Consider the following 25,262-nt stretch of genomic DNA (forward strand, 5'->3'; position numbering starts at 1 on the left):
CCAATGGACTAGGCATCCAAACTGAGGTTTGGAGGCCTAAGCTCCTAGAAGGGAAGGGCGGCAATTCGTGTAAACTGAGGGCAGAACTGGTTGGTGGGGGGGCACCGTGGACTCCCCCAAGGGGCAGCTCCACTCACTCCCATTGGGAGTACAGACTCCATCTGCCAAGTTTTCAAGAAAAGCCATAAATCCAGATGTTTCTATGAAGTGGCTCCATATTCAAATGTTGGCAACTTATTCAAAGACACTGGGAACACTGCAGGGCCAAACAAAACAGATACACGGTTCAGATGTGATGCACGGGCCACCTGTCTGCAGCCTCGGACTCGAGGGTCAGATGGCAGCAAGTCCTGTTTACCAAGTGCTGGCTATGGCCAGTGGAGTGCTGGGACCACGTTATCTGGATCAACCCCAACGATGCTATCGTGGGGCAGATAGGATCATCCTCATGCCCCAGCCAAGGAAACTGAGGCCCAGAGAGGGCAGACTCCTACCCAAGGCCACACAGCAGCTGGCAGTAGTATGAGGACTAGAACCTGGACCATCTGGGCCCAAACCCTGTGATGGGTCATGGGACAGGGCTCTGTCACCTCCATCATCCACACAAAACACTCAACAAAACCTCCATTTTACACACAAGGAAAGAAAAGGCCAGAAAGAGAGGGAGTGTGATTTCTCTGAAGCCACTCAGTAAGTTGGCATCAAAGCCTGGAGCCAAACCCGGGGCTCGTGACTCCAGATGCAGTGCTCCACCCAACGAGCCTGGTTGGAGGAACAAAGGGAGTCTGAGTGAGCTGGACTGGGGAGACTGAGGAGCAGCACAGCACAGCACAGCAGGCAAGAGCCAGGCTCCGGAGCCTCCCGCCTGGGTGCACATCCAGCTTTGCCACTTATTAGCTGTGTGACCTTGGGCAACTCACTTCACCTCTCTGTGCCTCTGTTTACTCATCTAGGAAATGAGAGCAACCACGGCACCCACCTCGTAGGGCTATTATGCAGACAAAGGAAGTTGTACTTGTCAGGCCAGCCACAGTGGCTCACGCCTGTAATCCCAGCACTTTGGGAGGCCGAGGCAAGCGGATCGCTTGAGGCCAGGAATTTGAGACCATCCTGAGCAACATAGTGAAACCTCGTCTCTACAAAAAATACAAAAATTAGCCGGGTATGGTGGTGTACACCTGTGGTCCCAGCTACTCGGGAGGCTAAGGCGGGAGGATGCCTGAGTCCAAGAGGTGGAAGCTGTAGTAAGCTGTGTTCACAACACTGTACTCCAGCCTGAGCCACAGAACAAGACCAAAAAAAAAAAAAAAAAACCATGTCGAGGAGTTAGAGCAATGCCTTCCATCATGCAAATCTTTGCCCAACAGATGCTCCCAACATGAAACACATCGAATATGACACTAACATATTCCCAAGCACCAAAAACCTCCCGGTTGGGGACATCACAGGGGTCCTCATACTTGTGACACTGTAGCAGCATAATTTAGGGGACTGGGCAGAAGAGCTGGGGTTCTCTGTTCAAAATAAAGGAAGACAAGACAGGTACAGGGAAGGCTAGCTGGAGACTTGACTCTGAATGACAGGAGGGCAGTCAGAGGTGCTGTGCCCCACATCTAACGATGACTCGGATGCTGGGTGCAGGATGAACTGGGGAGTGGGGGTGATGGCAGAGGTGGAGAGATGGCTGCAGAAGTCCATGGGAGACAGGGGTGGCTGTGGGTGGCTCAGCCCAGGGTGGCGGCAACACCGAGGTGGTGCTCCCCACTCCCTGCCCTACGTCACCAAATCCTTGCATCTCCGGCGGGTGCTAGCTGCTCTGATCCCCACCTACACAGTAGCCCTGGGAGTTTCCTGCCTGAAACCACGCTGCTAGTAAGAGGCTGAGCCCAGCCTTGAACTTCCACCAGTTCTACAGGGGAGAGAGTTTTTGAGTTTGAAGGAAACATGCTCCTTCCTACCCCAACGTCTCTGGGACTGCGGGAGGGGCCACCGCGGTGTGGGGTGTGTTGGCTCCCCGCCTGGGTCCTGCATGGGTCTTCTGGCTTCACACCCACCCCGTCACCACCCAGCCCTGGGACTGGTCTCTCTCTTCTCTCTCCAGTCTCACCTCCCTCCTGCCAGCCTGGCAAGACCCCCAAGACCCCTCCACCTCCCCCCAGTCTTCCCAAGCCACCCCTTTCCTGCGGCTCAAAAGCATACAGGATGAAGTCCAACGCATGTGGACGTCACCTGTGCTCCCAGCTGGCACAAGCTCCCACCTGCCCCACCATCGCCCCTAACCCAGACCTTCATTCTCCCCTCCTCCAGGCCTCTCCTCAGCCACCCCCACCACACTGACTAGAACGATGCTTGCTTCTGCTCCCCACCAAACCCCTCCCCAGCGTCTCAACCAGAAGAGAAATCCAATTTGTGTGAAGGGCTTGGGGTGACTCTGTGTCGAGGCCACGCTTCCCTTTCTGTTTGTGGAAGGACGCGGGTGCTCTTCTTGGAGCAAGGAGAAAAGGTTTCTTTGTGCAGGGTCTGGTGAAAGTGTGTCTGTTTAGGGCAGGCTGCAGTTTTCTTTGTGAACACTGTAGATTTTTAGTGTGGGAAAAAGGGCTTATTACATTTCCCTGTGGCTGCCCGAGTGGGGAGAGGTTTTTCTGAGCCTAGAAAGGAATGGCCGAACAGGCAAACAGGCGTTGGAGAGGAGGGAACATTTAGCAGCTCCTTCTCACGGAGCGGTGAGGATCTCCTGGTTGGTGTTTGCATTTGGGTGCACGTGAAACACACAGAAGGAAAGAAAGCTTTGCTGTAGTTTGATGGAAGGGAGGGAAGTTTAGCCTTGATGTATAGGGGTGGGGGAAGCGAGATTTTGTTCAGGGGGCTATTGGGATGTTTTTTTCCTCTTCGAGTAAAAAAATAAAATAGTCACAGAACCCAGAGGAAAGGTTGTCATGGCAACAAAAGTTTGAGGCCAGGTACTTGCTATCACCCTTTCAGGACCACGGTGGTGGAGAAGGCAGGATTTTGGCACTGTAGGATCAGCTGCAGAAACCACCCCAGCTGGCTCCGATTCCCAAATTTCTCACCAGCACTGACAAGCTGATAACTATTTTCCAAGCTCTCAGAGAGGAAAATTGTGATTTTGGGGGAGGGATGATCTCCAGCCCACAGTGGCCAAGAGGAAACTGGGGGTTTCTTTTATTTATGCAACAAACTAACCATCTGCATTTCTAACTGAGTTTTGGGAGTGAGGGTCTTAACTGAGTCCCCCAAAATGCCAACTTCCCTGACCCCTCAACTGTACTATTCTCTTCCGCGATCCCTTCACTCTGATTTCTTTCTGTTCCCGAGAAGATAATTCCAGCTCCCTTGCCAGAATCCCCTGTGAGCCTAAGTTTCTCATCTGAAAAAGCAAGTACCCTAGAAGTGTCTGCCTCAAAGGTGGCGGCCAGGATTCAACAAGATTCAGGAGATGAGAAGTTTCAGCAGGACCTGGTGAACGTTAAAGGCTCAATAAATGTTAGCCAACATTGTTTTTTAAATAATTTTCAATTAATAATTTTTTAAAATACTTAAATATCCCAAGTCAAGCCCTGAAAGAACTACAGGGAAATAATTGTAGCAAGTACTGGGACCGTGACCTTCAGGGAGCAGCCAAGAGAGACTCCAAACAATTAAGAGGCTCAGCTGAGCAGCTTGGACCAGGACACTCCCCAGAGGTAGAGACAGGACCACTCCGGTGCCAGAGATGCCTCATTGTATTTTCAGGTGTGTGCACAGAGGAAGGGAGGCAGAGGTGGTATCTCCCCAGGGCTGGGTCTCCTGAGCCTTGGAAACACCTTCTTGAACTTGGAGAAAGATGTACAGTAGCAAGATGTCTACCTCCAAGGACGAAGATGTTCCTGACAACAAGGTGTTTGTTACGAGGCCTCCGTGTGAGAGATTAGGGTTGGGCTGTGCGGAAGACAGGGAATTTTGGCCAAGATGCCTTTTGAAGTTAATAATTTTAATTGCATCCCACAGTAAACATTTGAGTCTTGAGTGTAAACCAGAAGTGGGTCTGATGGGATGAAACCAATCAGGGGCAGGTCCATATTCAAACACCATGTATCTCTGACAAAACGGCCAGCCTGGCTCAAGTCACAGAAAAGTTTGGTCAGCCACCCCCAGAAGAGAGACAGAGGAGGCAGCACCGCAGGAAGCCTCCAGTTCATCATCCCAACCCCATCCAGTATGCACCCGGCAAATGTTTATTGAAGACCTACTATGCGCTAGACATTACTGGGAGGCAGCAGTGAACAAGACCAACCGGGCTAGCCCTCACAGAGTGACATCCTATGGGGAGTGGGGACTATAAGCTAGTGACCAAAAACAGGCCCCAGAAAATGTCAGGGAGTGCCAAATGTGGCACGGAGATAAACGCAGTGGTGAGATCCAAAGATGGAGACCCTCCCTCCAACGGGGAGCTCACAAGGTTGTCCCTCCTCAGTATCCTGACATGGAAGGCAGGTGGGAGAGTCCCAGTGAAAGGAGCCCCTGAAGAAGGAGGTGGGGCGGGGAAGGGCATTCCAGACAGAGGATGCAGCCTGTGCAGAGGCCTGGAGCTTTTCACTGGGTTCGCTTCACAGCTTCCTCCCTCTGCCCTCTAAACCACTTAGGCCACTGGCTTATTTAGGGCAAACTAAGGGTGGAGGCCTGCTGTAACCCACCCTTGAGCACACACATACGTGTGGTGTCCACACTGAGGAGCTAGGCATGCAGGGAGGAGTTTTAACCTTGGAGAAAGAGGTCAATTCACTCAGGAGGGTGTCCATGCCTGGACACCCGCTCAGAGATACCACGTCTTTCGGGCCAGCTCTACCTGCTGTGTGTCACAACCAGCTGTCGGGCAGCTGTCTCCTGGGCCCTACCACAGCACGGCTGTCTGCCTCCAAAACACGCACTCCAGCCCAGGCTGCCTCTGGAGGGTAGAGGAGGGGGTCCAGGCAAAGGCGACAGTCTGATCTGCCTTCTGAAAAGTCAGTCCCCCACCGAACCTAATAGGAGCCTTGTGCTAAGCTAAGCCCTCCTGGACTCCTCGACCCGGAGTTTGCCCAGCTGTCCCCAGTTCCCTAGCCTGCCTCTCCCAGGAGGGGGCCAGGATACAGAGGGCTCCCTGGCGTCTGGCAATAGGGGTGCCTCTGGGCGGGTGCGGCTTTCCGGGAGCCCGCGGGACTCCCCCACTCCCCACTCCCGTCTGGGAGGTTCGGCGTGGGTTGGCGATGGGGGTGGAAGGCTCCCGGGTCTGTGGATCTGCGGCAGGAGGGGCGGCTGGTAGCAGGAGTCCCTGCATCACCCCCACCCCCAGGGGCGTTCCGGGGTGGGTGGGGGCATCTAGTGCCCCGCGAAAGGAAGAGGAGGAGGGGGCGAGCGTGGAGATGAGTTCAGGAGCGGAAAGCAGCGCGCGCCCCTCCGACCGGCAGCGGGGGTGGGCGCCTTCCAGGGGCGCGGGAGCGTCCCTAAGCCGCGGGGCGTCCGCAGCGGGTAGGAGCTCTGCCTTGCACCTCTCCACGGCGGGGCGTCCCGCACGTCCCCCCATGCTGGTCCCCGGCCCCGGAACGGCGCGCGCCCCCTGCCCCGGAACGTCGCCCCTAGCCAGGCGGAGCGCTGGGAGCTGGGCCCAGGCGGCGGGAGGAGGGCGAACGGGTCCGGGGCTCGGGCCTCGATGGCCGCGCCGCCCCGGGGGAGCCGGAGCCGAGCTGGCCGCCGCCCGCGCGCACTCACCAAGCCCGCTGAGCTCCTCCTCGCACGAGTACCAGATGCCGGTGTGGAAATTCCTGAAGAGGAAGCGGTCGTCGCCGGTCTCCCAGCTGTAGAGCGCGCCGCCAGGGGGGCCGTTCCCCGAGGCGGTGGCGGCGGCGGCGGCGGCGGCGGGGGCGGCGGTGCCGTTGGCCGTGGCGTTGGCGCCCGAGTTGGGGCAGTTGGCGCGCCCGCCCTGGCCGCAGCCCGGCTTGGGGACCCGCTGCGTGCCCTGGCACCAGTGCGTGGTGAGGAAAGCGGTGGTGGCGAACAGCAGCGCCAGCAGGTTCAGGGCCACGGCCAGGAGCGCTCGGCCGCGGCGGCTAGTCTTCATGCCGCCCGCGCCGCCGGGACGGGACTGCACCGCCGGGGAGCTCCGCGCGCGAAGTTGGCAGCTGGCGCCCCGCGTCAGCGGCCGCTGCCCGCCGCGCCCCGGGGCTCGGGTGCCTGAGATCGGCGGCGGCGGACGCGGCGCGGGCCCATGCCCCCCCCAACCCCGGGGTGGGGGCGCGGCGCGGGGGGCGTGCGGGGCGGGCTGGCGGGGCGGGCGGCGGTGGAGGAGCGGCTCCGGCGCGCCCGGAGCCCGGAGCGCGAGTGCACCTCGGCTAGGAGCCGCTGGCGCCTGGCAGCGGCCACGGCGCAGGGACGCGCGCCCCTCCGTGGGGAGACACCTGCAGGCGGCCGGCGACACTGTTCCGGCGCCCGCCCGCACGGGGAGAGGGGGCCGCCACGCCGGGCGCGGGCGGGGGCCTGGGAGTGGAGGGACGCCCCCGAAAGAAATCCGAGCCAGGGTGAGGGTCTGAGACGCAAGGAGAATCCCAGGCAAGGCGCTCCTGAGAAAAGATCCCCACGGCGGACGTGGGGCAACAAAACCCGCCGGGAGCGGGCATCTCATAAGACCCAGAGAGGCCCTGCCCCAGGAGACAAGGGCAGAGCCTGCTGGGGCTCCCCAAGAGGGACACGGACCAGCAGGACCCTGTCCCAGAAGGGGATCCCCAAAAGGACCCCCGCACCAGACCCTGAGAAAGGAGTTTTTCCAAAGGTTCTAAACAGCAGAGCCTGCAGGGCTTCCCACAGCCAGGGAGCTGCAAGACCCCCTGGATAAGACAACCCATGCTGGACTTGGAGTGGCAGAATCTGTCAGGAGGCGCCCCTCCTGGAGTGTTGGGTTATAGGGTTTGAAACGTTTTTCTGTCTCCTGGGTGTCACCTCCAGCATCTGGGAAGAGCTCCCCTCCAAGGATGAAACTGTCATCTGGGCTCCCAACCATGGCATGCAACTGCAGGAAGAGTGGCAACAGGGTACCCCAGACAGCCCACTGCACCCACCTGAGATCCCAAACAGCAGAACCCTATGAGGGCCCATGCCGGCCACAAAGTTATTGCAGCTACCAGGCAGTGGTGCCCTACAGGGGCTGCCAACCCTGCTCACATGCACACCATGTGAATGTGGGTAGAATCTTCAAGATTCGGGTGGGGGCAGGGTGGTCAAACATACTGACTTTGGGATCAAGCATATCTAGGGCTTGACCAGCTGTGTGGCTTTGAACAGGTCACTTACCCTCTCTGAGCCTCAATTTCCATAACTATAAAAAAGGGAGGACCCCCCCCCCTTCAAGGTATATCACAGTGGGCTGCTGTAATGAGATCATGGCTGCAAAAAGCATTTGGCACACAGTAGACTCAATATACGTTAATAATTCACTGTTACTGACATCTGAACCAAGATCAGTTGACCAAACTCAGACAAACCTCTTCAGGCTCTCCTGTGCAACGTGGAAACTGTGTGCAACCCCGTCCCCACCTCTGCTCTAAGATGACCACGCTCCCTGAACTCCCTTCGCGCTGCACAGCACTTACTGCCCAGATGCTCAGGGCGTGCAACAATTAATTGCATGTTGATTGTAAGAGCTCATTTGAATTCTGCCCAAGCTGAGAACGGCTCCGACAACCCCCGGCTTGCCGAGTGGCAGGCCTTGCAGAATTCAAGGTTAACCGATTATGAATTGCCTTACTCCTGTGGGTGAGCCGGCACCCACTGTCAGCTGCTGCTAATCTGCTGGGGGGTAGGTGAGAGGAAAGCGTTGTGGGCAACGTCCCTGGTAAGAGCAGGCACGAAGGATGGCCAAGTGTCTCCAAACTTGCTTTTAGAGCCCTTTTCTGGCACTGTGCAAGAGATTCTCAACTATTTTGAAAGAGAGGACCTCCATGTGATAATGGTGGCATTGAAAGTATTGGTTGACAGAGAAAATACATCATCGCCAAACAGCTGTAAAGAATCCAGTAGCATCTTTTTTTTTTTTTTTTTTTTTGAGATGGAGTCTCACTCTGTCGCCCAGGCTGGAGTGCGGTGGTGCAATCTCAGCTCACTGCAACCTCCGCCTTCTGGGTTCAAGCGATTCTCATACTTCAGCCTCCCGAGTAGCTGGTATTACAGGCGCTTGCCACCACGCCTGGCTATTTTTCATATTTTTAGCAGAGACGGGGTTTCACCATGTTGGTCAGGCTTGTCTCGAACTCCTGACCTCAAGTGATCTGCCCGCCTCGGCCTCCCAAAGTGCTGGGATTACAGGCATGAGCCACCGCACCCAGCCTCCAGTAGCACTTTTAAACGGGCACGCAGTATTCATCATGAGTGTCTGTGTACCACTGAAAACCAGCCCCTCGATGTGTGCTAAACAGGGTACTTCTTTGGACTCGAGGCTGTGGTTGGTGTGCATGTGAGCAGGGCTCGGTGACCTACAGCTGGGAACCCTGTCCTGCATGTTCAAAGCCAGGAGAGCCCAGGTGAGATATGTCTCAGGGACCACGCTCTCTCAAGAAACACCTGAGGATGCACAGAGGGATTTGGAATTTCCATCTAAGATGCTCCTCCACTCACTGAGCCACCCACTGAATGCTCAGCACTGGGAAGAAAAGAGAACGTGAACAAAGTTCGTAAGAAAGAACATCACTCAGAACTTTGAGAGGCCGAGGCGGGCAGATCACCTGAGGTCAAGAGTTCAAGACCAGCCTGGCCAACATGGCGAAACCCTGTCTCTACTAAAAATACAAAAATTAGCCTGGTGTGGTGGCGCACAACTGTAATTCCAGCTACTCAGGAGGCTGAGGCAGGAGAATCCCTTGAACCACGGGGGCAGAGGTTGCAGTGAGCTGAGATCGTGCCACTGCACTCCAGCCTGGGCGAGAGAGCGAGACTTTGTCTCAAAAAGAAAAAAAGAAAGAACACTGCAGAGTATGCAGGGGTGAAAGCCAGGGAGAGCAATTCAGCAGGGAGGGATCAAAGTGGGGATGGCTTCAAGGAGGGCCTCACTGAGAAGGGGACATTGGAGCAAGGATTTGAAGGAGATGTAGGGGCAAGCCATGAAGACATCCGGGGGAATGGAAGTTCCAGGCAGAGGGATGGCCAGTGCAAAAGCCTCGAGGCAGGAGCCTGTCTGGCCCTTTGGGGAATAACTGAGAGCACTGTGTGGCTGCAGCTGAGTGAGCAAAGGGCAGAGGAGGAAAAAAAGGGGGCGGGAGGTGCTAGGGGAGGGGACAGATCACACAGGAATGCAGAGACCACACAAGGACTCAGGTATTCACTCTGAGCAAGATATTCATGCCAGCGGAGGGTCTGGGCAGAGGGGACCCATGTCTGGTTTCGTGTCTAACAGGACCGCACGTGCTGCTATGGGAAGAAGGGTGGAAGCAGAGAGACCAGACAGGCTGGTGTGTGGATTCCAGTGCATGAGGCCAGGGACTCAGACCAGTGTGGGGACAGGCATGGTGGAGGTTCTGGGTCAGCTTTAAAGGCAGCTCCAGGCCAGGTGCGGTGGCTCACGCCTTTCATCTCAGCACTTTGGGAAGCCGAGGAGGAAGGGTCACTTGAGTCCAGGAGTTCAAGAGCAGCCTGGGCAACAGAGTGAGACCCTATCTCTACAAAAAAAAATTAAAAATGAGTTGGATGTGGAGGTGTGTGCCTGTAGTCTCAGCTACTTGGGAGGCTGAGGCAGGAGAATCGCTTGAGCCGGGCAGGTTCAAGGCTGCAAGGAGCTATGATTGAAGCACAGCACTCCAGCCCGGGTGACAGAGTGAGACCCTGTCTCTAAAAAAAAGAAAGTGAAATAAAGGCAGATCCAGCAGGATTTGCTCACGATAGAACACGGGGAAGTATGACTCCGATGTGTTCGGCAGGAGTTCCCGCAGGGACGGAGTTGCTATTGGCTGAGTCAGAAGCAGACCTGTGGGGCACAGGGAAAATCCAAAATTCTGGCTGAGTTTGTACTGGGCCTTTCCCACAAGCTGAAGACAGTGGATGGAGATTACACCCTTGGAGGGACCACTTCAGATGTCTACACAACCTTCGAAGTGAATCCAAACTCATCAGCAAAACCCTTGGATCACCACAGGGATTTTTATCCCAAATAGTGATATAGTTGGAATTACCTTGGGCGTAGAGGGAAGTGGTTGCAGGGAGAGGTAATGGGATTTGTTTAGGAGGCCAGAAATGTGAGCCTAAGTCCCTGGCTCCCTCCTGTCTGGCTCACTGCCACAGGCCAAGGCCTCACTGCAGCCTCCTGTCTCCATGCTGTCCCTCAGCCACCCCAACCCTGCACCTGCCTCCAGAGAGACCAGCCCCACACACCTCCACCAAACCCCCTCCAAATGCTCCCACCGCCTGCCCTGCAGGACAAAAAGTCTCAATGACTGAGTTCGCTCTTCCAGGTCCTAGTGACTAGCTCCTATCCATGTCTCCAGTCCCTTTGCCGCCCCTGCACTGCCACAGCTGCACCAAACCACCGTGCAGCGTCAGACCACCTGGTGCTCAAACTGAACCCAGGCCTTCACACACATTCCTTCCTCTCCATGGAAAATCCTTGCTCTCCTTCCTCTGTGCGTCTTTCAGGGTGCTGTTGTAAGCCTCATGCCGCCGTAGAATCCTCCCTGACCCCTATCCCCCGTCCTGGCAGCCAGTCATCCCTCCTCTGATCTTCAATATCATGAATCACTCTGAACCATGATGTCTGTTTTCACACCTGTCTCCCCCACGTGCCTGGGAGCCCCTCCAGCTCACCCCACATGGCACCTGCAGACCAAATCTGGCCCTTAAGCTTATTTTGTTTGGCCTGGATGGAACTGGCCTCTACAGAGTGTTAAATTTTTATCAGTTGCCAACATTCCAGAATCATGAGAGTTCACATAAGAATCTAGACTCCCAGGCCAGGCGAGATGGCTCCCACCTATAATACCAGGACTTTAGGAAGCTGAGGCAGAAGGATTGCTTGAGGCCAGGAATTGGAGACCAGCAGGGCAAAAAAATTAAATCCTATCTCTATAAAAATTTTTAAATTAGCCAGGTGTGGTGGTGTGCCCCTGGCTCGTGTTTTTATACTCAACAAAATTTACCAGAAAAACTGTTGCTATTAATAATGAAATTCATACTTTTCAGGAAACATGAATGGGATGTGTCCCCAGTGCATTTCATGTTTCCTTGGAGTCCGTGGCTACAGTCATTTGTTAGCTTCTGGGCTTCCTAAGTCACTTCCTGCTTTCTACACCTTCAAAACAGAGCTTGGGAAAACAGAACATCCCCAGCCTCCAGCCTCTCCTAATTATAGCAAGAGATTAGCCAATTTCCAATTATCAGGGAAGTTTTTTAAACATCGACTCCCAAGGTATGCAAGCCTAATGCCCACTTCACTCCCCTGGTTAACCCGTCACTCCGGGTTTCTGGGGAAAGCCAGCCTCACAGTGCTGGTATGCTTACCAGGCTGTTCGTGGCTCAGGGCCACTGTTCCCAGGGAAGGGAAGGCCCTCAAGCTCTGTGCAATCAAAGACATCCCAGGGGGTAGATTCTCCGGAGGTGAAAGGAACCAGCTTCATTAGAAAGTGATCAGCTGGAGCTACCTGTGTGTTCTTGGAAACTGTTGTAGCCCTTGTCTATTCAGGAAGCGTTTATCAGCCTCCTGCTCTGTGCTGGGCATTCAGTGAACAAGACAGGCCAGGTCTATGCCTTCATGGGGCTTACCTTCTAGAAGGGGAGACAACAATAAACAAGGGGCTGGGTGTGGTGGCTCACACCTGTCATCCTGACAATTTGGGCGGCCAAGACAGGTGGATGGCTTGAGCCCAGGAGTTCAAGATCATCGAGCAACACAGTGAGACCCCCGTCTCTACAAAATATACAAAAAAAGTTAGCCGGGTATGGTGGCACGTGCCTGTCATCCCAGCTACTCGGGAGGCTGAGGTGGAAGGCTCGCTTGAGCCTGGGAGGTGGAGGTTGCAGTGAGCTATGATTGAGCCACTGCACTCCAGCTTGGATGACAAGGCGAGACCTTGTCTTTAATGATAATAATAATAAACAGGGAAGTGGGTGATAAATTCCCCAAATGCATAGATGGTAATCTGTGCAGGAGAACAAAGAAAAGATCTACTGGGGGACCCTCACTGATGAGGGATTGTTATATAATATATGCATGGACGCTGAAACATTACAATGCACCCCAGAAATATGTAGCAATTATTATGTGTCAATTATAAAATTAAAAAGTAATTAATTTTTAGAAATAACTGGGAAGGTCTGAATGTTAATCCTGGCTCTGCTGCATCTGGGCTGCGTGTTTTTGGATCTGTTCCCAATCTCTCGCTCAGAGCCTCAGTTTCCTCGTCTGTGAAATGAGGGTGGGAAAAGGACACCAATATGTGTGGAGTGTCTCAGCACAGGAACGCATTTCCACACATGGTCGCCCATCTCTCGTCATTCTCAATCCTCAAGGGGTTAGTCGTGTCCATTTTATAGATGAGGAAACTGACGCTGCTCAGAGAGGCTCCATCAGTTGCACCAAGCCTACGTGACAGAAGCGTGGGGCACGTAGACAGAAGTGTCTTGGAGGGCTGACGGTTGGGGGGCACTCCTATCCCAGGGCCTTCAAGACCGGCCCAGGAGCTTTGATCTCACTCCGCCAGCGATGAGGATCCAGCGACAGCTGGAGCAGGCGCACGACGCTGCTCCAGCCTGCTCTGTTTCTGGAAGGCGGCTCTGGGGACCCGCGGTCGGTTGGATGGGAGGTGAGGCGTCGTGGGGATGTGTTAGGAGGCTCACGCATGGTCCATGCCAAGTACTGAAGCCTGCTCTGAGCCATGAGAAGGAACCTCACACTTGTTCCCCAGCTGCGTTCTCGAAGAATCAAGCCAAAACCCGCCACACAAGAGCTTTAGTACATCTGCCAGAAAATGCTCTCAGAGGCAGGGACACAGGAGCCCACAAACTGGCCCTGACTCCAACACCCAGGGCAGAAGGGAAATGCGTGACAGGTCACAGATAGGTTTGGGTGGGATAGAGCAGTAACAAATGAGATGAGGAAGAGTTACTCCTCAGGTCAGAGACTGCACACATTGATTTGGCACCGACTGTATACCATGCACTTTAGCCAAAGGGATACAATTAAATCGACCCTTACGGAATTCTTACTAGATCTCAGCTGGAGAAACAGCTCAAGAAGTAGCAGGACAGTGGCCAGAGTCCAGGACCACCCGGGGTCCCCTCTACCTGTCATGGGCCAGCTCTGTGTCATCTTCGGATAAATGCAGTGTTCAGGTTAAAGCCCCACCGCTCAAAATGAGCCTTGGGGGTCAGTGACTCCCTTCCGTATTCCCCACGCTCAATGGGATTTTGTCAGTCCTCAGGGGCTGCAGATGGTTTATTTTACTCCATTCCTGAGGAGGGAGAACCAGGAAGGTTGGGGAGAAAGGAGACATTATAAGGTGTCTCCTGCACCAGCCCTTATGGGGCTGTTTTCCTAGAGTAGGTTTCAAAGCTGTTGTTTTGCTTCCCTCTGCTGCCCCCTAGGGGCCAAGAGTGGGACCGCCAGTCTTGATCCCCTGGACCAGTAAGAGCGTCCCCTCCACACTCATCCATCCATCACCAAGACACGAAAACTGCCCAGGTGAGGGACTTGGGATTTAATGAAACGACTAAGAGCAGAGATCTCCAACTGGGCAGGAACATTTATGAATTACACAATGATGCACTAATATATTACGAGCTGTACATAAAGCATAAAATATCCCTTATTCCAAAGAGCTTGGGACCAGATGTGTGTCAGATTTTGGACTTTTTCCGATTTCTAACTTCTTCAGATTTTGGAATATCTGCTTTGTACTTACCAGTTAAGCATCCCAAATCCGGAAATCTGAAATATGTTGTTGTTGTTGTTGTTGTTTTGTTCTTGTTATTGTTTTGAGACAGAGTCTCACTCTGTCACCCAGGCTGGAGTGCAGTGGCTCAATCTCAGCTCACTGCAACCTCCGACCCCTGAGTTCAAGCGATTCTCCTGCCTCAGCCTCCCGAGTAGCTGGGACTATAGGCGAGTGCCACCATGCCTAGCTAATCTTTGTATTTTTGGCAGAGATGGGGTTTCACCATGTTGGCCAGGCTGGTGACAACTCCTGACCTCAAGGGATCTGCCCACCTCGGCCTCAAAATGCTCCAGTGAGCATTTCTGTTGAACATCATATCAGCACTCAAAATGTTTCGGATTTTGGAGCATTTTAGGTTTTGGCTTTTCAAATTTTGGATGCTCAACCTGTATAAAAACTAGGAATTCTTAACAGAGGACATGAAGATTAAATAAACACTACTTTGAAATATTTTTATTTTATTTGCTAACAGCAAAACTCACCTTTTGGCTTTCATTTGAGCATTCCAAATGTTCTTTTCCTGATAGCAATGCAATTGAATCTTTTTTATTTTTTGGAAAGCTTAGGTTTGGAAAGCACGGTATGTGCTGTGGTGACATGAGGATCTCGTTCTGTGGAGAGTGATGTCCATACTTGGTTTGAGTGGCTATTAGAGCTGCAAACAATACCTCACAAAGATTTGTAAATTCAAATGGAAGAAGTGCCATATGCTGTGCTTTCTAAATATTAATATCAATACTCATATTTTAATCCCATTCACCAAATAGGGAACTATTTTTTGGTGAAATTGACTAGTACTGTATACATCCATCTTCCTGGATAGCCCTCATTTCATCTTGAAAAGAATTCAGAAAATTGGTACTTGCAGATTTGTAATACATGGATTCAAAACTTCCTAAAAGTTTTCTTTTGAAAGATTTTGAAATTGGCTAGAATTTTCTGTTTCCCAGTTCTTCAAGTGTGCAGACGTGGAGAGGTTTTAAAAGGAAACACACTTTCTTTGCTTTTTGGCAATAAAAGCTGATTACAATGGAAACATTTCCAAACATCTGCTTTCAAAATGCTCTTTCCAAAACGTGAGTGGCTCTCAAAAAGCACTCACATTCTCATTAATTGTTTAAAAATCACCTTCTCCTTGAAGGGGCAGATCCTGTGCTTTCTTTGGAGGGGACAAGTAGCTGACAGTCACATGTCACCCGCAGAAGACATCAGTAAATGAAGGCATTTGTCTTATCATAAAAGAAAATAATGAAACTCATCTTCAGGCTCAACAGCTGTTTTGAGTCACCCTCTTGGTCACCCCCCATCTCAAAACAAAGTGTCATCGAAGAATCTTCTAGGAAAGTCATATTTTTAGGAGTAATTTATAAATAATAATAATAAACAACAATAGAAAGTCCTGATTCTGGACCAGGCACAGTGACTCACGCCTGTAATCCCACCACTTTGGGAGGCCGAGGTGGGTGGATCGCTTGAGGTCAGGAGCTCAAGACCAGACTGGGCAATATGGACAAATCCCATCTTCACAAAAAGTACAAAAAAAAGTTAGACAGGCATGGTGGTGCATGGTGGTCCCAGCTACTCAGGAGGCTGAGCTGAGAGAATCGCTGGAGCCCTGGAGGAGGAGGTTGCAGTGAGACGAGATTGTGCCACTGCACTCTAGCCTGGGCGATAGAGCCAGACCTTGTCTCAAAAGAAAAAAAAAATCCTGATTATGTGTTGAGCACTGTTGTAAGCAGACTCACGCACATTAACTCATTACATCCACAAGCAACCCTGTGAGGCAGGTATGATTCCAGTCTTCTTTGACAGATGAGGAAACAGAGGCACAGACACGGCGGAACTGGTAAAGTGTTTTCAGGGCCTTATTGTGACTGTGACAGATGATACTGTCAAAGGGGAGACTGCTGATGGGACAGAGGGTACAGCATGGTGTATTAGTCTGTTCTCACGCTGCTAATAAAGACATACCCGAGCCTGGGTAATTATACGGGAAGGAGGTTTAATGGACTCACAGTTCCACATGGCTGGGGAGGCCTCACAATCATGGTGGAAGGCAATGGAGGAGCAAAGTCACATCTTACATGGCAGCAGGCAAGAGGGTGTGTGCAGGGGAACTCCCCTTTATAAAACCATCAGCTCTCATGAGGCTTATTCACCACCATGAGAACAGTATGAGGAAACTGCCTCCATGACTCAATTATCTCCACCTGGCCCCGCCCTTGAAATGTGGGGATTATTACAATTCAAGGTGAGATTTGGGTGGGGACACAGCAAAACCATATCGCATGGGGACCCTAAAACTTGGGAACCAGAGCTTTCCCTACCCCCAGAAGACAATGTGAGTTCTCGCAAATTTGGGTCCAGGACTGTGGTTGTGGCACAGGCCACAAAAGACACACCCAAGTCCCAGGCTATCACAGAAGGTGAGGGGCCCAGAGCTCAGTGGAAAAGGGTGAATTCTTGCTTTCACTGAGCACAGCCTTATCTTCCCTGGGTTTATGATGAAGACTTATCTTCTGGAGAACCTTGTCCTTACCACACAGATGATCTGTTAACCAGCATCGATGTTCACACACACACACACACACACACACACACAATGTGCACGCACCTGCCTGACACTTCTTTTATTGATTCAAACTCCTAAGTAAAGCAAAAAGACAACGTATTCAACATCAAGTGCCATAGTGTACTCAGTGCCTTACACACGTAACTTCATTTAGTCTTTGCAACTGCCCTGTAAGGCAGGTGCTCTTCTGTCCCCATTTTATAGATGAGAAAACTGAGGCTGAAAGAGAAACAACCTGCCCAAGGTCCAGGGGTCAACCCCAGGTGTGGCCCACCAATCTCAGGAGTCCAGAAAGCCTTAACTGAGCAGCGATCACCTCCAGAAGGGGCCTCCCCAGAAGCCCCCTTGAGCAGTCACACCCATTCTGTGTACTGGGAGGTTTTCATGGTTTTTTGTTTGTTTGTTGTTTTTTGTTTTGAGACATAGCCTCGCTCTGTCACCCGGGCTGGAGTGCAGTGGCATGATCTCGGCTCACTGCAACCTCCACCTCCCGGGTTCAAGCTATTCTCCTGCCGCAGCCTCCCAAGTAGCTGGGACTACAGTCACACCCCACCATGCCTGGCTAATTTTTGTATTTTTAGCAGAGTCGGAGTTTCACCATGTTGGCCAGGCTAGTCTTGAACTCCTGTCCTCGTGATCCGCCTGCCTCAGCCTCCCAAAGTGCTGGGATTACAGGTGTAAGCCACCGCACCCAGCTTGGTTTAGTTTTTTGAGACAGGGTCTTGCTCTGTCACTCAGGCTGGAGGGCAGTGGTGCAATCATAGGTCACTGCAGCCTCCAAATCCTAGGCTCATGTAATCCTCCCACCTCAGCCTCTGGAGTAGTTGGGACTACAGGTGTACACCACCACACTAGGCTACTTTTTAAATATTTCTTGTAGAGACAGGGTCTCACTGTGTTGCCCAGGCTGGTCTCAAGCTCCTGGCCTCAAGCGATCCTCTCACCTCGGTCTCCCAAAGTGCTGTGATTACAGGCATGAGCCACTGCGCCCAGCCTGTACTGCAAGTTTTTGACCACAAAAGAAATCTATTCCATTAGAAGAGTTTTGTTAAAAGAGGCGAAGTCAGGATAGCATGGAGACAAAGAAACAGGAGGAGGAGGAGGCAGCCCACTCCTGCCTCCCCGAGAGTGAGGCAAGCCCAGCCACCAGCTGAGGCACAGCCCAGTGCAAGGGGGGATCCTCCCTGGGCTAAGGATATCAGAAGAACGCCCATCTCCTGAGCAGCACTCTGGAGGGGGCTGACCTAGGAAGGGGCTTGGCTGGGGCTTGCACAGGACAGGGCGGATCTGAGCAGGAAATCAAAGGGATTGTACTATGTCTCCAAGCTCAGGAGAGTCCTGGATGCGACCAGCTCATTGCACCTCACTCTAAAACGGTCAGAATCGATGAGGTGAGGCACTGGGTGACTGTGACTCAGGGAGGCCTCTCCTGTCTACCTGGGAGTGTGGCTGTGCAGTGGGGAGACCTCAGCCCTGGGAGGAGGAGGAACCTGTCTTCCTGGAGGCTTTGGAGAAGTCAGTGGGGTTTTCTAGCTTTGTTTTTTTTTTTTTTTTTTTTTTGAGATAGGGTCTTTCTCTGTTACCCAGGCTGCAGTGCAGTGACACAATTATAGTTCACTGCAGCCTCCACCTCCTGGACTCAAGTGATCCTCCCGCCTCGGCCTCCCAAGTAGCTGGGACCACTTACCCCACTGACTCTGTGGTCTTTCCACCTCAGCTGTTTGTTCCAGCTCCAATGCTCCTAGGGTGGTTGGGAGAGAGATTGGGCACCACCACTGAGATGCATGGTTACTCCCAGTCACGTCGCTGGCCCCAGGTCTGTGTCCCTTCCTGTGTCTGGCTGCCCTTTGCCAAGTGATTTTGCAAGAGCCCTTCCACGGTGAGCAGGGCCTGGGTCCCTGCCTCTGCACTCCAGCCATTGCCATGTGACTTGCTTTGCCAATCATATGAGGCTGCTGGGCCATAAGAACACACCTCGGCCATCCCACTAGCCCCAGGACAAGGATGACCTTGATGAATTCCTTCCCACCTGACCCCTAGTCACATGGCTGAGCCCAGCCAAGACCAGCAGAGCTTCCCTGCCAAGTCCAGCCCAGGTCAGTCAACCAATCAACCCACTATGAGAATAAATGAGTGTCGCTTTAGGGTGACGTGTGCGGTCATTTCCTAGGAAGCATTTCTGTAGCAAAAGCTAACTGATACAGTGGGCATCTGTGTTCCAGTTATTTCTCTCACAAGCCCTCTCCCTGCCCACCTGTGCACGGCACCGTCCTAATGGGGGTAAGAAGCAGGTGGGGATTACGGTGGACCCAGGCATCCAGCTCAGCCAGGCCAGGATGCCAGCAAGATGGGAAGAAGTGAGCTAGAGACATCTCCCATTAGAACCCCCAAAGCTTCTCTGAAAACAAAGTGTATGGGATCAAGAGAGCTGAAAAGGAATGAGGAGCTGAAATGGGCCAGGCGCAGTGGCTCATCCCTGTAATCCCAGCACTGTGGGAGGTCGAGGCAGGAAGATCGCTTGAGCCCAGGAGTTCGAGACCAGCCTGGGCAACACAGCAAGACACCATCTCTTAAAAAAAAAAAAAAAAGACAAAACAAAAGGAACAGAAGTGGCCAAATGTGTCCACTGTGTTAAAGAGACTTTAATAAAAGATACGCTATGTGATGGGGAAGGGGGAAGAAAGTGCTGAGACTCACAAAAACATCTGGCTGCACTGTGAGCTTGGGATCTTCTTCGGTAAATAGCATCACAGAGCCGGGTGTGGTGGCACGAGCCTGTAGTCCCAGCTACTCAGGAGGCTGACATGGAAGGATCACTTGAGCCCAGGAGTTCCAGGCCAGCCTGGACAATGTAGCAAAACCCCATCTCTACAAAAGTAAAAATAAAAATAGCCAGGCATGGTGGCACACGACTGTAGTCCCAGCTGCTTGGGAGGCTAAGGTAGGAGGATCACTTAATTCTGGGAGGTCGAGGCTGAAGTGAGCTATGATGGGGCCACTGCACTCCAGCCTAGATGACAGAGCAAGACCCTGTCACAAAAAAAAAGAAAGAAAGAAAATGAAAATCTATAAATACATTCCTGCATATGCTCACGCCACATCTTGGAGAGAGATGTGTCGTTCAGGGCTGGCTGAAGCCACCTAAAGGGCAGTCATTTGTTTATGTAACTGAAAAGCTCAGGGAGAGATCTTGCTGGAGGTATGGCTGAATCTAGCATCTCAAAGCTGTCAAAGATCTGGGTCCTCTCTGGCCTCCTGGTTTACTCTCTTCAGTGTTAACTTCATCCCTTTGTCCTCTGGCTCCACATGGAGGTCCCACGCGGCACAAAACAGCCGCCTGGATTCCTGACCTCACATCCTCACAGCACCTCATCTCTTTCTCAGATGGTGGAGAAGCAAACGGTTCCTGGCGTCTCGCTGTGGACAGGGAGAATGAGGTGCTCTGACCACACAACAGTGACATCCATTTCTTTACACCAGTCAGGACCCACGCCTGGAGCTGGGTGAGGGGTCATTCCCACCCAAATGTCACAGCTAAGAATGCAAAAGAGATGGCTATAACAATTGTCCATTGCTACATAACAAACTTCCAAAACCTAGGGGCTTAAAGCGACCATTACGATTCCTCCTGCTTCTTCTGTGGGCTGGAATGTAAGCAGTCCTGCTCCTCTGTCCTGGGGTCATTCACGTGCTGCAGTCTCCCCATGCTCGGCTGGGGCTGTGGGGTGACAATGATGACCTCACCTGTGGATCTGGCAGCTGGTACCAGCCGCTGGTCAGGGTGCCTCAGTTCTTCCCACAGGAGCCCTCGCCCTCCAGTAAGTTGGGCAGGGCTTCTTTTTTGTTCGTTTGTTTGTTTTGTTTTTGTTTCTGAGACGGAGTCTCACTCTGTCGCCCAGGCTGGAGTGCAATGGCACGATCTCGGTTCACTGCAACCTCCACCTCCCAGGTTCAAGCAATTCTCCTGCCTCAGCCTCCCAAATAGCTGGGATTACAGGCACCCACCATCATGCCCGGCTAATTTTTGTATTTTTAGTAGAGACGGGGTTTCACCATATTGGCCAGGCTGCTCTTGAACTCCTGACCTCAGGTGATCCACCCGCCTCGGCCTCCCAAAGTACTGGGATTACAGGCATGAGCCACCGCACACAGCCTAAGGGCTTCCTTTTTGCGCAGCAGTGCTGGGGTCTAAGGAGGCAAAAGTGGAGCCTGGTGCAGTGGCTCACGCCTGTAATCCCAGCATTTTGGGAGGCTGAGGTGGGAGAATCGCTTAAGCCCGGGAGGTCAGAACCAGCCTGGGCAACCTAAGGAGACCCTGTCTCAACAACAATAACAACAACAACAACAAAATTAGCCAGGCATGGTGGCGGGCGCCTGTAGTCCCAGCTACTTGAAAGGCTGAGGTGGGAGGATTGCTTGAGCCTGGGAAGTGGAGGCTGCAGTGAGCCGTGATCGCACCGCTGCACTCAGCCTAGGCAACAGAGCGAGACTCTGTCTCAATCAATCAATCAATCAATCAATCAATAAAAATAAGGAGGCAAAAGTGGAAGCTGCAAGGCCTCCCCAGCTGCCTCATGGGCACTCACATGCAATCACATCCGCCACACTCTACTGGGCAGAGCCAACTAGGCCAGATTTAGGAGAGGAGAAAGCAGACCCCACCTCTTGATGAGACAAGCATTTGCAAAGGGCTGGTGAGATGGGAGGGAGAGCTGTGGTTGACTCTGCAAACAACCTGCTACCGTGGATGACCAGGGCAGAGCTGAACAGCCAGAATGACCAGTGAGCACCACAAGAGAGCAGGAGGAGGCAGCAGCGGGAGGCCTTCCTGGAGGGGGCACCTTCTGCCCACAGACCCCCTGGCAAATCTCAGCCAGCGATGCCCCCAGACAGCGTTTGTGTCAAACCCAGGAGTGCCCCTGGGACCAATACTCCGAGGCAATCTTTGATTTCAGGGCAGGAGGGGCTGGGATTATGTAACTCCCATGCTAAATTGAGTCATGAAACTTTTATTAAGGGATATAGTTTGTCAACGCCAAGAAAACAAGGCAATTCTGGGCAGGCTCATTAAGAGCAAACCCTTCTTCACCGGCACGGCCGCCGATTCTGATGGAATTGTGAAATGAGAGGGGCAGACAGAGGGATTTGCAGAGGGGGCTGTCTGGGCCACTGCGTGCATGCAGAGTGCTTTCCAAGGCCCTTAAGAATGCAGGCATGGGCCGGGCGCGGTGGCTCACACCTGTAATCCCAGCACTTTGGGAGGCCAAGGCGAGCAGATCACTTGAGGTCAGGAGTCCGAGGTCAGCCTGGCCAATAAGGCAAAACCCTGTCTCTACTAAAAATACAAAAATTAGCTGGGCGTGGTGGTGGGCGCCTGTAATCCCAGCTACTCAGGAGGCTGAGGCAGGGGAATTGCTTGAATCCAGGAGGCAGAGGTTGTAGTGACTTGAGATGGCGCCACTGCACTCCAGCCTGGGCAACAGAGGGAGACTCTGGCTCAAAAAAAAAAAAAAAAAAAAAAAAAAAGGATGCAGGCATGGCAGCAACATCACTTCCCAAAGTTTCTTCACAAAAAAAGCCACATTTTTCACAAACACGAGTGACAGCCACTTCCATCAGACATGGGTGTATGCACCCACCCACTTCTCTATCAACCAAGAAGGAAGGTCCCGCATGGCTTTGTCCCTCCAAGAACCTGAATATGCCCTCCTAGCACCCCCGTGACTGAAGGTGACAGGGAACACCAGCCCTTTGTGCTGGTAGCCAGCAAGGTCTACCAGACGGCATGGCTGGGCTGGGCAGGCCTGGACCAGATGGTTGGGTAAGTGGGGGTGGAGTAGCGGTGGGGTGGGAGAGACATGGTCTAGCAGCCAGATGGTTAAAACCAATTTATTTCCTGGGTGCAGGGTGTGGGGTGTTGGATATGGAAGGGAGTCCTGAGGTGTATAGTAGTGATCAAATCACAACCATAATTGTAACAATCATAATATTGCCACTGTTCTCAAATAAAGGAGCAAGTTGTAGTGTTAATATCTTCTTCAGGCCAGGCACGGTGGCTCACACCTGTAATCCCAGCACTTTGGGAGGCCGAGGTGGGTGGATCACTTGAGGTCAAGCATTTGAGATCAGCCTGGCCAACATGGCGAAACCTTGTCTCTACTAAAAATACAAAAATTAGCTGGGTGTGGTGGCACGCGCCTGTAATCCCAGCTACTCCAGAGGCTGAAGCTCAAGAATCACTTGAACCCGGGAGTAGGAGGTTGCAGTGAGCCAAGATCGCGCCATTGCACTCCAGCCTGGGAGACAGAGTAAGACTCCATTTCAAAAAAAAAACAAAACTTATTTAGTAGTACTACGCCATACAAATTATAATATGGTGACCATATCCATTTTCTGAACACCACAGTTTTCAAAAAAGCTAGCTAGTAGTTTTGTTTTTTTATAAAGACAGGGTCTCACTCTTACAAAGCCCAGCCCAAGCTAGAGTGCAGTGATGTAATCACAGCTCACTGCAGCCTCAACCTCCCGGGATCAAGTGATCCTCCCGAGCCTCAGTCTCCCAAGTAGCTGGGACTACAGGCGTGCACCACCAAGCCCAGCTAATTTTTTTATGTTTTGCAGAGACAAGGTCCCGCTATGTTTCCCTGGCTGGTCTCAAACTCCTGGGCTCAAGTGATCCTTTCACCTCGGCCTCCCAAAGTGCTGGGATTATAGGCATGAGTCCCCAAGCCTGGCTGATAGTAGCAGTTTCTGAATCTTGTCTGGGGCCCAAATCTGGCTGAAGAGAGACCCTCTGATCCTCTCCCCCTTCACTCAGTGAATGAGGTCACAAAGAGCCACCACCTGGAAGGCAGCTGTGAGGTCACCCACACCCAGTTTGGCATCTCTGAGCTGTGTGCTGTTGGTAAGGTAACCTAGCCTCTCAGAGCTCTCTGTAAGAAGGCATTCCAATATCCACTCAACATGCAGAAAACTCCTGGCATGACTCTGTATTATTATTATTTGAGCCAAGATTTTAAATCAGGAGATTTCATACAAACAATTGAATTCTGCAGCTTCTCAAGAACAATCTAGAAATCTGCTGGCATGGAGCCTGCATTCCCACCTGGCAGGATTGGCTGAAACTGAATAATTGCATTTTTTTTTTTTTTTTTTAGACAGCATCCTGCTCTTTCACCAAGGCTGGAGTCCAGTGGTGTCATCACAGCTCACTGCAGCCTCAACCTCCTGGGCTCAAGCGATCCTCCTGCCTCAGCCTCCCGAGTGGCTGGAATGGCAGATACTTGCTACTGTGCCCAGCTAATTAAAAAAATAATTTTTATTTTATTTACTTTTTTTTTTTTTTTTTAAGAAATGGGGTCCCACTACATCACCCAAGCTCGTCTTGAACTCCTGGCTTAATGATCCTCCCACTTCAGCCTCCCAAAATGCTGGGATAACCAGCATGGGCCACAGTGCCAAGACTGAGTAACTGCTTTAAATAGGAGGCGGTCTCCCCTCTTTGCCAGAGCCCCCATCATGCCCTGTTGTCTTACATCAGACCTCCTTTGCTTATCTGCATTCCTGGCCTAATCCTAGAAGTCACTGGAGTTTTCCAGCCCTGGGTTAGGGTTTCAGCTCCAATGTGCTCTAGATCTCCACCCAGACCCCAATCCCAGGACCCATCCTCACTGAGCCTACAGCTGAACACATGCAGTGTGGTCAGGAAGTGGCCAGTGCCTTCCCGTGTCTCCTCTGTCACTTCAGCACCATGGTGCTGACCAGCACTGAAGGCCTGGGAACAACCTCCCCAGCCAGGCACCTGGGTGACCTCTTGGCCCTGCCCTCTGTCGCTGAAGATCTTGGGGTGAGACCGCTGCCTCCAGCAGTTTACACCAACCCTACTTTAATTCTCAGGGATTTTTGTTGCAAGTGGCTTCATCACAGTCTCTGGGCTACTTGACCGGAGCATCCAGCTGTCACCTCTAATGTCCCTTCAATCCTTCAACAAATACGGAGCATCTGCTAGACCAGGCAGCAAACTATAGCCCCCGGGCCAAACCCCACCACCACCTGCCTTTGTCTGACCTACATGCTAAGAATGGGTTTTACATTTTTAAATGGTTGAAAAAAGTCAAAATAAGAATCACATTGGCCGGGTGAGGTGGCTCACGCCTGTAATCCCAGCACTTTGGAAGGCCAAGGTGGGCAGATCACTTGAGGTCAGGAGTTCAAGACCAGCCTGGCCAACATGGTGAAACTCCGTCCCTACAAAAAAAAATACCAAAATTAGCAAGGCATGGTGGAGCCCCACCCTGTAGTCTCAGCTACTCAGGAGGCTGAGGCAGGAGAATCCCTTGAACCCAGGAGGCAAAGGTTGCAGTGAGCGGAGATCACCCCACTGCACTTTAGCCTGGGGGACAGAGCAAAACTCTGTCTCAAAAAAATAAATAAATCAAAAGAATCATATGTATTGACACATGAAAATTATATGAAATTGAAATTTTGGTGTCCATAAATAAAGTTTTTGTTTTGTTTTGTTTTTTGAGACGCAGTCTCGCTGTGTCGCCCAGGCTGTAGTGCAGTGGCTCGATCTCGGCTCACTGCAAGCTCCGCCTCCTGGGTTCACGCCATTCTTCTGCCTCAGCCTACCGAGTAGCTGGGACTACAGGCACCTGCCACCACACCCGGCTAATATTTTGTATTTTTAATAGAGACGGAGTTTCGCCGTGTTAGCAAGGATGGTCTCCATCTCCTGACCTCGTGAT

At 52.3% G+C, this 25,262-nt stretch overlaps 1 protein-coding gene across 4 annotated transcripts in view; it reads right to left on the reverse strand.

Moving 5' to 3' along the window:
- The window catches only part of GSG1L (GSG1 like), a 285,264-nt gene extending 264,619 nt beyond the window's left edge, over positions 1–20,645 (reverse strand). For 2 of the 4 annotated variants that reach the window (XM_054669115.2, XM_016929682.3), the window contains exon 1: positions 5,749–6,387. In XM_054669115.2, coding sequence (XP_054525090.1) covers positions 5,749–6,097 — 349 coding nt within the window. In that variant the 5' untranslated portion in view covers positions 6,098–6,387. Of the gene's footprint in view, positions 1–5,748; positions 6,388–18,202 lie in introns of those variants that run through there. The other 2 variants (XM_016929683.4, XM_016929684.3) reach the window with 2 other exon arrangements.
- Positions 20,646–25,262: the final 4,617 nt, after the last annotated feature.

Source organism: Pan troglodytes, chromosome 18 (genome assembly GCF_028858775.2).
Source record: "Pan troglodytes isolate AG18354 chromosome 18, NHGRI_mPanTro3-v2.0_pri, whole genome shotgun sequence".
NCBI lineage: Eukaryota > Metazoa > Chordata > Mammalia > Primates > Hominidae > Pan > Pan troglodytes.